This window comes from Prunus avium, chromosome 1, assembly GCF_965620075.1.
Source record: "Prunus avium chromosome 1, drPruAviu1.hap1.1, whole genome shotgun sequence".
NCBI lineage: Eukaryota > Viridiplantae > Streptophyta > Magnoliopsida > Rosales > Rosaceae > Prunus > Prunus avium.
In genome coordinates this window covers 58,171,274-58,181,445 of record NC_142284.1, presented here as the reverse complement: position 1 = coordinate 58,181,445, position 10,172 = coordinate 58,171,274, and the positions used below count along the sequence as shown (strand labels likewise).

At 36.7% G+C, this 10,172-nt stretch overlaps 2 protein-coding genes across 3 annotated transcripts; one reads left to right on the top strand and one right to left on the bottom strand.

Moving 5' to 3' along the window:
• Window positions 1-674: 674 nt before the first annotated feature.
• Window positions 675-5,361, top strand: LOC110772091 (CBL-interacting serine/threonine-protein kinase 8). 2 transcript variants are annotated; one of them, XM_021976482.2, is made up of 14 exons: window positions 675-1,284; window positions 1,504-1,566; window positions 1,655-1,726; window positions 1,825-1,932; window positions 2,014-2,088; window positions 2,175-2,228; window positions 2,353-2,478; window positions 2,939-3,028; window positions 3,612-3,740; window positions 3,824-3,943; window positions 4,274-4,390; window positions 4,580-4,636; window positions 4,730-4,804; window positions 4,956-5,361. In XM_021976482.2, exons 1-14 carry the CDS (start codon window positions 1,126-1,128, stop codon window positions 5,055-5,057), a joined length of 1,347 nt encoding a protein of 448 aa, XP_021832174.2. In that variant the 5' UTR covers window positions 675-1,125; the 3' UTR covers window positions 5,058-5,361. The 2 variants fall into 2 exon arrangements, with proteins under 2 accessions (XP_021832174.2, XP_021832173.2); XM_021976481.2 differs by having other exon boundaries at window positions 676-1,284; window positions 3,821-3,943.
• A 648-nt stretch (window positions 5,362-6,009) lies between these two features.
• On the bottom strand, window positions 6,010-9,126 carry LOC110772034 (pentatricopeptide repeat-containing protein At4g14850). The gene is made up of 2 exons (XM_021976409.2): window positions 8,910-9,126; window positions 6,010-8,609 (listed from the first exon to the last, which is right to left on the bottom strand). The coding sequence occupies exons 1-2, from the start codon at window positions 9,000-9,002 to the stop codon at window positions 6,417-6,419; spliced, it is 2,286 nt and encodes a 761-aa protein (XP_021832101.2). The 5' UTR covers window positions 9,003-9,126; the 3' UTR covers window positions 6,010-6,416.
• Between the last annotated feature and the right edge of the window lie 1,046 nt (window positions 9,127-10,172).

The following is a 10,172-nucleotide window of genomic DNA, read 5'->3' as shown; positions in this document are numbered from 1 at the left end:
TGGATGCCTATAGTTTGCTTTATTCATGCTTCTTGCATGCGTAACCCATCTTTTCGGAATTAGGACAACAACAAAGGACAAGTCAGTTTTCCATGGCCAAAGGAAAGCCATGCTTTGAGCTCGTCATATCATGTTTTTTTTTTTTTTTTTTTTCTTTTCAAATTCAATCCCTCTCTTATGACATGTACAAATATATCTTGTGTAAATACAAAGTACAAAACGTGGTACACCAAAAAAAGTACAAAACATTTTCGCTTTTTTCTTTTGAAAATTCAAAACCTTTTTATATTGTCTGAAGGCACTTTTACAAGTCTTAAATGGCCGGCTCTTAGCATTACTTATTTAATAATCTATTGTGATAGTTTCCATCTAATAAAAAATTAATGAATAAATGATGTCGCATTTCAAAGAGGTATCCAAACTGCTTACCATGTTAGAGGAGTTTAATTAATTCTTTAATTTTTTTTAATGAAATGTTAATCACACAAAAATCATCAACTTCAAACAATTCATTATTCATTGTACTTTCTCAACAAAGAAAACAGTTCATTGCAATTTATTAGATAATAATTCTGGCCAAGCAAGAAAAAAGGAAAAGCAGCTTATGTATTAAATATAATTAATTGTAAAATTATTCCAAATTTACTTTGTATCAAAAAGCACGAAATCCAGGGCGGGGAATCATGGTCGCTGTCCTGAGGAGGACAAAGCGTAAAGATCCCAGAGATAAATGTGTCCAAGAGAGAGAGAGAGAGAGTCAGTCGTAAGCAGCAAAAGAGAGCCGCTATACAACTCCATAAGCCACACACTAACCCAGCTTTCATAAATTCATAGACTTTTAAACCCATCTTTGAGAAAATTTTAAGGCTCTCATCGTTTTCACCGGCTTTTAATTGCGTATTTTGCTGCAATTTTATGATATCAGAAATCAGAAAGATAATTAAAACCCATTTAAATATTCGGCCGAAAGTGTTTGTATTCTGCTTTGTTGTTGAAAAATTGAAACCGTCGCTGGTGCTTTTGCTTTCATTCTCTTCTCTGAGAGACTCGGATAGAGTGCAATGCTCCCAAGCTGAGATTATCAACAGAGAGATTGAGTTGAGAAGTTGAGAGAGAGAGAGAGAGATGGTGGTGAGGAAAGTGGGTAAGTATGAGGTTGGGAGGACGATCGGAGAAGGGACCTTCGCCAAGGTGAAGTTTGCGCAGAACACTGAGACGGGTGAGAGTGTAGCCATGAAAGTGCTGGATCGCACTACCATCATCAAGCACAAGATGGTCGACCAGGTACTCTCAATTTCCCCTAATTTGTACGCTCCAAGATGCTCAATTTACTTGCTTTGCATGCTAATTGTGAATTTTAATGGGTTCTTAAATTTACCCACTTTCTGATTTAGCATGTTTTGGTTTAATATTGGCCTAATTACCTGTAATATAGGACTTCAGGATGACCCAGTTTCCATTTTGGGTTTTTTTCTTAATAAAAATTTGATCTTTGTGATGCAGATCAAGAGAGAAATATCTATAATGAAGCTTGTCAGGCATCCCTATGTTGTTCGTCTGCATGAGGTATGTGATATCTTTAATCTTTGCTGCAAAAACTTTCTACAAATTGTTAGTTTTGTTGTCACTGACTTTATGATGTTGTTTTCTGTAGGTTCTAGCTAGCCGTACTAAGATTTATATAATTTTAGAGTTCATTACCGGTGGTGAATTGTTCGATAAGATTGTGAGTAGTAGTCTAACTTCAAATCCCACTGCTTAATTTGTACAATTAATTTATCTGAGGAAGCAGTGATGTTAACTGTTAAAACAATGGTTGTTCAGGTTCATCACGGACGTCTTAGTGAAGGTGAAGCCAGGCGATACTTCCACCAGCTAATTGATGGGGTCGATTATTGCCATAGCAAGGGAGTATATCACAGAGACTTAAAGGTCTTCCTTTTGTAGCATCTATCAAGTTATTGTGATTGTTTCTTTTTCTTTCATGAAATTCTTATCGTTGTTTTTGTGCAGCCGGAAAATCTGTTGCTTGATTCTCTAGGAAATTTAAAAATTTCAGATTTTGGTCTGAGTGCATTGCCTGAACAAGTAAGATTCTTGTCTCATTTTGGACATTATTACAGTTGAGAGATTTAGTATTTGTAGGGATATCAATTTATGATGTTTGCACGTAGGGAGTCAGCCTCCTTCGAACGACCTGTGGGACCCCGAACTATGTAGCACCGGAGGTACGGACAAAATTAGTCAGCTTCTGAGTTAAATTTGACCGTTTCTCGACTATGAATAGTATTTATTTCATGCATCTGCTTTGTTTTATATATTTTTTATTATTGTTTTCGTTTACTGCTCTAGGTACTCAGTCACAAGGGGTATGATGGTGCTGTGGCAGACGTTTGGTCCTGTGGGGTCATCCTTTATGTTCTGATGGCAGGTTATCTTCCATTTGACGAGCTTGACCTCACCACACTATATAGTAAGGCATGAACCTCTTTCATGTTTACTATTTTGGGATTATTGGCTTTGAACAGAAGATTTCTTAATTGATATTTTGGATCTATTTGTGCAAATGTGAAAAGTATTGTCCCTAGTGAATGAACCTTTTAATAGCTTTCTTAAAAATTTTAAAAAATTTAATAGCTCAATTACTACTTCTTAATTGATAATATAATATTGAAAGGGTGATCAAGCTGTCATTTAGACTTTGTATTTGGTTGTGAAGTAAAGTGAAAATGCCGTCTCTGTTCTTTCAATGCCAGACCCCCCTTGACGCTATTTTTAGGTGCAGTTTCTACTGGATCCTGGGCTTGATTGTTGGTTGTCTAGTTTTACCCCTGCCTCAATATTTTACTTCATCTGATGTCTACTTTTCAGTAAGAATGTTAAAGTGTGACTTAAAGATCATTGTTAATATTAAGTCATTATCATTTATTTTCTGCAGATAGAGAAAGCAGAGTTCTCATGCCCATCTTGGTTTCCAGTGGGAGCAAAATACTTGATTCATAGAATTCTAGATCCGAACCCTGAAACTGTAAGTATTTGCTAAGTTGGAAGACATTGCTCATTTATATGCATAAAGTGCACATTCTCAGGCTGCAATATCTATAACAAGGGCACAATCAGAAATGTCGGTGCCATGTTTTTATTGGTTCATATTAAACTTGGGATGGAATAACATGTAACCATCCAACATGAGGAGAAGGTGCATAACAAAAAAAATGTCAAAAAGAGTAGATATTTTCTTTATAAGTACCAAGGCCTGACTCGAGGTCTGTTTGGTAATTGACCCAACCTTTAAACCTCTGCTCAGAATTTGAAATTTCTCTTTGAGTTTGTCACCTTTTTCATTTCTATATCTTTTTCCCTACCCTTATTCAGTGTATTCATCACATGGAAGGAGAGAGGTACTTTTAATTGAAGTCTAAGGTTGTGTTATATTTGTTTAAAACTTAAGTGCCTGTTTTGAGTTACTACAGGGAAGCTAAGCCTATGCAGGGGAGACTGTCAGATTTCAGATAGAAATCACCTTTAGGATTCTGCCTCTCATTCTTTGTTCTCTGATTCATTCAAATATTTTGGTTGTGGTTGTTTCTGAAAAGTTTCTCTGTGTGCAGCGTATTACAATTGAGCAGATCAGAAATGATGAGTGGTTTCAGAAAAATTATGTGCCTGTCAGATCGTTTGAATATGAAGATGTAAATCTGGATGATGTAAATGCTGTTTTTGATGATGCTGACTCTGAGGTTGGTAGAGCTTTGAGTAGCTATGCTTATTTTTTTAGATTGACAACACAAGTAACTTTCCTGTTATCTATTATTTATAGCAGGAACAAAGGGTTAGTGAGCACCATGGCAATGAAGACATGGGTCCTTTAGTTCTTAATGCATTTGACTTAATAATTCTATCTCAAGGCTTAAACCTAGCAACAATGTTTGACCGTGGCAAGGTAAGACAGTAACTTATTAATTACTCTCCCGTTATCTTTATCCTTTAGATATTCATTAAACCATATTAATAGTTTTATATTTTGGACACTATTGGTAATATTAAAGGTACCCTAACACCCTAAAAGCTGCTTATCTTATACTCTTTTATCTCCTTTTCCCTTCATTCTGTCAGAAAAGCATCACAATCGAACTTTTAATTGATAATTCAGTATTTGAACACCATGCCCTTCACTGCATTTTTGTAAATATAAGTTTGCCTGAGGTAGTATACTTATGTCAATTTCCTACTTAAGTACTTCTATGATGTGTGAATTTCTTTCCCTCAATAGGATTCGATGAAGTATCAGACACGCTTTGTTTCACAAAAGCCAGCAAAGGTTGTATTATCCAGTATGGAGGTTGTTGCTCAATCAATGGGTTTCAAGACGCACATTCGCAACTATAAGGTAATGGGATCCATAGTATTCTATACTTTTGGTGCTTATCATCATATATACAAGTCTTTACTTTCATTTTATTTGCTATTTAATATGTGTGCGCGAGCACATTCGTGTGATATTCATTTTGGGTGGAGGATGGTCCTGGATAGCACTACTTGAAAACTCAACAACTAAACAGACGTATTTTCTATTCAGATGAGAGTGGAGGGTCTTTCGGCAAATAAGACTTCTCATTTCTCCATCATTCTTGAAGTAAGCTTTCACTCCTCACCCCTCACTGAACTGAAGCCACCCCCTGAGTATTTTATTAAACTGATTATTGTTTAATATTTTTATTGGCTGAAGATTTTTGAAGTTGCACCGACCTATTACATGGTAGACATTCAGAAAGCTGCTGGAGATGCTAGTGAATTCCTCAAGGTTAGTTTTCAGTTTGCTTCTAACAATTTTTGCTTGATATCATGACATGGTAGCTTGTGTCTGTTTGTATGTAGAAGGGGTATGGTTTGTTTTTCCCTTTTCTTTTGCCCTTTTAGTTTCTGATTCGAATGAATGTGCTACTGTTCTACAGTTTTACAAGAACTTCTGTAGCAATCTTGAGGATATCATCTGGAAACCGCCTACTGAGTCTAGCAAATCAAGGGTCAGCAAGAGTAAAAGTAAAAAGCGTTGATCTCGTTCACGTACATCATCTACTTTCGGTCCAGTGTCAGTGCTTGACATGTAGTTTTCCACGGTTTTGACCTTTGAGGGCATGGGGTGTGAAAGTTCTAGTCGCAGTCTTACCAAATCCCTCCTGGAATCTCCTTCCCTATGACACTGCTGCCCCTGAAAGAGGGAAAGAAAGAATCCAGAAGGAAAAAGAATATTAGATAGATGTATTTACTTTTGTTTGTAGTTTGTAAAGTTTTACTGAGTTAATGTTTTCTCCTTGCTTTGTTTAGTAAACTCTCGTTTTGTATTTCTGCACCCTGAAATTGTTGCTCATATACCACATATAGTTATGGCTGGAAATGTGGATGTCATCAAGGATGCAGTGGGACAAGAATTCTTGCCGGGAAAGAGACGAAACAGTGACATTCGAGTTTCATGGAATTTTGGACAAGAACATTTTCTGTAACTAGGTCCAGACTCTAGTGAGCATAAATATTTAACTAGGTCCATTGCAAGCAAAGTGGAATTTATGAAGCTTTAGTCGGGAGTGTATCATGCTGTAGGGGAAAGTCATAGGACTGTTTTCGGAGCGCTGAAAACTAAGGTTGACCAAGAAGTCAATTACGAAGTAATTTAGTTAGGAAACTGAGACGGAGGTTCAACGAAGTAATTTAGTAAGGAAACTGAGCTGATAACTAAGGTTGTACAAGAAGTCAATTACGAAGTAATTTAGTTAGGAAACTGAGACGGAGGACGGAGGAGGAGTGCATGATGACTTTTCTAGAGTATCAATAACATAATTGAATTCAAGCAGTGTTTGTAAAAATAAAAACATAAAAAAATAAGGAAAGAGAGAAAATATCGAAAAGCAGAACCCTCTAAAACCAAACGTGTTTGATGAATCTTCCTCTCGCAGATATTCTGTACACATGAATATTCAAATTATTTGTTTTTGTTTGCTCAAAATGGTGTGCTCTCATCAAATTTATCCAGCTTTTTTGGATCTACAACAAATAAGATTAGCTCACATCTACAAGCCTCATACATTACATAAAAAAATTTGGTGAATATTGACCAACAGACAACATATAAATTCAGTCAAATCCTTCTAAGTGTCTCACAACTACCAACTGGGATTGTGACTATATTCAAGGATCACTTGAACGACCAGCTCTTACAGCCTGCCATATAAGTGACTTCACTCACCAAAAGCATCAAGTTTTAGCCCGATGATCCTCCCATTCCAAACGGGTTATGTGGGGCTTAACTGTGCTATGAAGACCTCCCATTCCAATGATGGATCAAACTAGCATGAACTTTTCAACCTCAACAGATTGAAGAATTCGGGAGTTTTTCCCACTTTTTCATATGAAAGATATCAAAGATGACCTCCAAAATCCCCACATGAACATGTTCCGTTCACAAATTTGTGGAGGCGCTTGCTGTCTCGTATGACTATTTCCCTACCAGTCAGTGTTGATAGAAACTTCACAAAATTGTGGCAATCTCTGCACATAATGAGACTTTTGACGACCCGAATTGGCACAGCATTTGGTGTGTTCAACAATCCAAAAGCAATTGCCAACCTTTCACTGTGATAAGCAGTATAAGACAATGTCTGTTCTTCATCCTCATCGGTTACTTCCAAACTTTCTAGTGACTCATACCCAAGGCTCTTGACTTGATCAATCAAACTTTCTACGAATTTGTGTGTGTCTGCACTGTAAGGATGAGATTTATCATTGGGTTTAAATGAAAAGACCTTGTCTTTAATGCTAATCCAGCTCCAGTCCCTTAGTTTCCCAAGCTTTTCCTCTTTCATCATTTTTCTCACCTTAGAAACATCCTTCCATCTTCCTACAGAGAGGTACATATTCAACAAGAAGACATAAGTCTCAGTATCTTTTGGTTTGAGCTCGAGCAACTTTTCAGCAGCATAAAATCCCAATTCTAAATTCCCATGACTTCTACACCCTGCAACCAAGATGGACCATATAAACTCATTTGGTGCAGGATCCATTTTCTTGACAAGAGCAAAGGCTTCTTCTAACCGACCCAACCTCACGTACATATCAATCAGGCAGGCAAAATGGTCCAACACAGGCTTAATCCTATAGTCCTTTTTCATCATCTCAAAGAAACCAAGTGCTTCATTGACCATCCCAGCCTGGCTACAAGCCGAGAGAACACTCACAAAAGTAATCTGATTTGGTCTAACTCCTGCAATTCTCATATCCTCAAAGAGCTGCAGTGCTTGCTGAGTCTTCCCATGCTGTGCAAAACCTGCGATCATAGTAGTCCATGATATCAAAGTTCTGGTAGACATTTCCACGAAAGCTTTGCTTGCTTTTTCGATGCTTCCACATTTATTGTACATATTGACTAAGGCAGTTCCTACTACCCTATCTGAAAGAAACCCAGATTTAATGGTCTGAGCATGAATCTGTTCTCCCTGTTGTAAGGCCACTAAACCACTACATATAGTCAAGATACTTGAGAAGGTGAATAAATCCGGTTTCAAGCCTGAGCGGTTCAATTTCAAGAAAATGTTAAGTGCCTCAGTTCCACTTTGGTATGCTGAGAGATCATCCTCTGCAAGATCCATAATTTGTGCATGGCCTGCAATCATTGCATTCCAGGTAACCAAGCTGATAGCTCCCATTCCATTAAACAATTCTCGAGCTTCATTAATCAATCCACATTTGAGGTACAAATACATGATAGAGTTTCTTATTGGCAGGTTCAATTCATAGCCAAGTTTAATGCTTAACGAATGAACCTGCGTCCCCACATCCAAAGACAGCATTAAACAACACAAGCTCAAGACACTGGTTAGGGTGTACTCATTAGGCTCAATGCCCTCAGAGAGCATTTCAGTGAAAAATTTCAAACCCCTTACAGCTTCGCCATTATCACCACAAGCAGTTATGGTTGCAGTCCATGATATCACATTTTTTTCTTCAATTTTCTTAAATGCTTTAACAGCTGATTCCAAGCTTCCGCATTTCGAGTATAAACTGCAAAGAGAGTTGCCGATACTAGTGTCAAAGTCAATCTGGTACTTGATACTGTAGGCATGCAATTGCTTCCCTAAGTTAACGGATTGCAAAGAAGAACAAGCATTTAAAACAATTCCTAGAGTGTAATTCGTAGGATAAGCCCCAGCTTCCAACATTTCTTGGAAAACATGAATGGCAACTTCTGGCTGCGAACTGTGAACATAACCTGTCATCAAACTTGTCCACGAAATAACGTTTCTCTTTGGCAAATTGTCGAAAACTTTACGAGCAATTTCCATGTTTCCACATTTTGCATAAACATTGACAAGGAACGTTGAGACAAACAAATCTTGGTGGGTTCCGGTCTTTATGATGTGGGCATGAACAATTTTCGCTTCTGAAGCCGAATTCTTGTCTATACATTCTTGCAAAACAGGGACATAGTAAGTTGACTCGACATTTTCACCCTCTCTAATCATCGAAAGCGCTTCTCGGAACTCCAGAGACTTGGGTTCTGAACTTCCATTCAAATTGGTGACTGTGTGACTTTTCTGATACGACACGTTTGTGCTCTGAGATACCAAATGCAGGTTTAGAAGCAGTAAACCAACAAAAAAAAACAAAGTACTTAATTGGGAAAGCTTTAAATTAGTTGCATGGAATGAAAGCCTTGAATTTAAAGTTGCTCTGCTACTTTTCACAAATCAACTCTTTTCAAATACTGCAGTGATTTAGCTTTAATCCTAGAAACTACAAGTACCCATCAAAATTCTGTCCACAAAAACAAAGATAGTAGCTTAAACAAAATATACAAACCAACAGAAGCCCAGAATTGGTTGTCAAAAAGTGAAGAGAGAAAAGATTATGATTACCCTTTCTGAAGGAAGAAAACTTGTGGGGTGTTTTCTGAATTCTTGGTCGAGCTTGAGATTGCCATTGACAGCAACTGAAGGCAAAGAAGCCATAATGAAGGCCTGGAGGTTTTCTTCAAAGGAATTGCATGCTGAGGGGAGTTGGGGAGGGAGGGAGTGTTTATCCGCTCCTCTATCTGTTTCAGATAAATTTTGTGGAGGGAAGGAATGCTCTTGTTCACTCAACTAACCACTCTCCTAGTTCCGGAGTGTAATCAAATTACACTATTAGCCTTTCAATCAAGTAAAAGAATTATTATTTTCTTTTCTTTTTAGCTAAATCAAATTGGAAATGGGTGAAGGAAATCCCAGAATAATGGTAAAAGGGAAGTCTTTTATCCCCTCATTTTGCCTAGAACGTATTTCTTTTTGTTTTTGAGGGAAAAAGAAGTAGCCTAGAATGTCATTTGTTTCTCTCACTGTTGACATTTTACATTTAGAACAAATAGTAAAATATAAATTGTATTAATAATTTTCCGAATTATGTTAACAAGATTTTCATTTTAGCAACGGGTTTGTGGCTCAAGTAGTGGTGGGTTGTGAGTTTATAATTTTTTTATATTATACAAGTGACAGTCTAAATTACTTTAAATTAATTTAATTTAATTTATGGGAAGGGATTTAAAACCAAATTAATTTAGTTTTTGTTAAATGTAGGGGCAAAATTGTATTTTTATATTAAAATAAAAAAAATGAATAAAAAATAATATCTTTAAAATAACAATAAAAAACCAACCAAAAAAAAAGGAAAAATTAAGTTTTGGGGGAGTAGAAATCGGGATAGAGGGGGAGAGAGAGTTTAGTTTTAATTTTTATTCATATTTTAATCATTTTTGGTAAAAAAAAAAAAAAAAACCATTTTGCCCCTGCATTTAACAGAAAAGTTAACAAAATTAACGACAGGACCATTTGTCCTAACAAAAATGAAGTTGAAGGACCATAGGAACTATTTTGGAAATTGAGGTACTCAAATGCAAATCGGGTCTAAGTTCAGGGAATAATAAAACGATTAACCCTATATTAATATTAAAAAAGTATAGCCGTGCGGCTATACTCTAGAAATATATACGAATATTTTAACCGTATAGCCGCGCGGCTATACTCTTTAAATATATTCGAATATTTAAAAGTATCGTCCTGAACGCCACCGTTTCGGTGACATCTCCTAATATTTTGGCTTGTGACGTTGATTTACCGACACTGTGACATAAGTTCCGCTTTCCA

What these genes read in the sequence shown, in the direction of transcription:
- LOC110772091 (XM_021976481.2), top strand. Translation starts at nt 1,126, where the DNA reads ATGGTGGTGAGGAAAGTGGGTAAGTATGAGGTTGGGAGGACGATCGGA. An exon ending in TATATCACAGAGACTTAAAG is followed by an intron (nt 1,933 to 2,013) that starts GTCTTCCTTTTG and finishes GTTTTTGTGCAG; the next exon opens with CCGGAAAATCTGTTGCTTGA. An exon ending in CGCACATTCGCAACTATAAG is followed by an intron (nt 4,391 to 4,579) that starts GTAATGGGATCC and finishes TTTTCTATTCAG; the next exon opens with ATGAGAGTGGAGGGTCTTTC.
- LOC110772034 (XM_021976409.2), bottom strand. Translation starts at nt 9,002, where the DNA reads ATGGCTTCTTTGCCTTCAGTTGCTGTCAATGGCAATCTCAAGCTCGAC. An exon ending in GTTTTCTTCCTTCAGAAAGG is followed by an intron (nt 8,610 to 8,909) that starts GTAATCATAATC and finishes TTGGTATCTCAG; the next exon opens with AGCACAAACGTGTCGTATCA.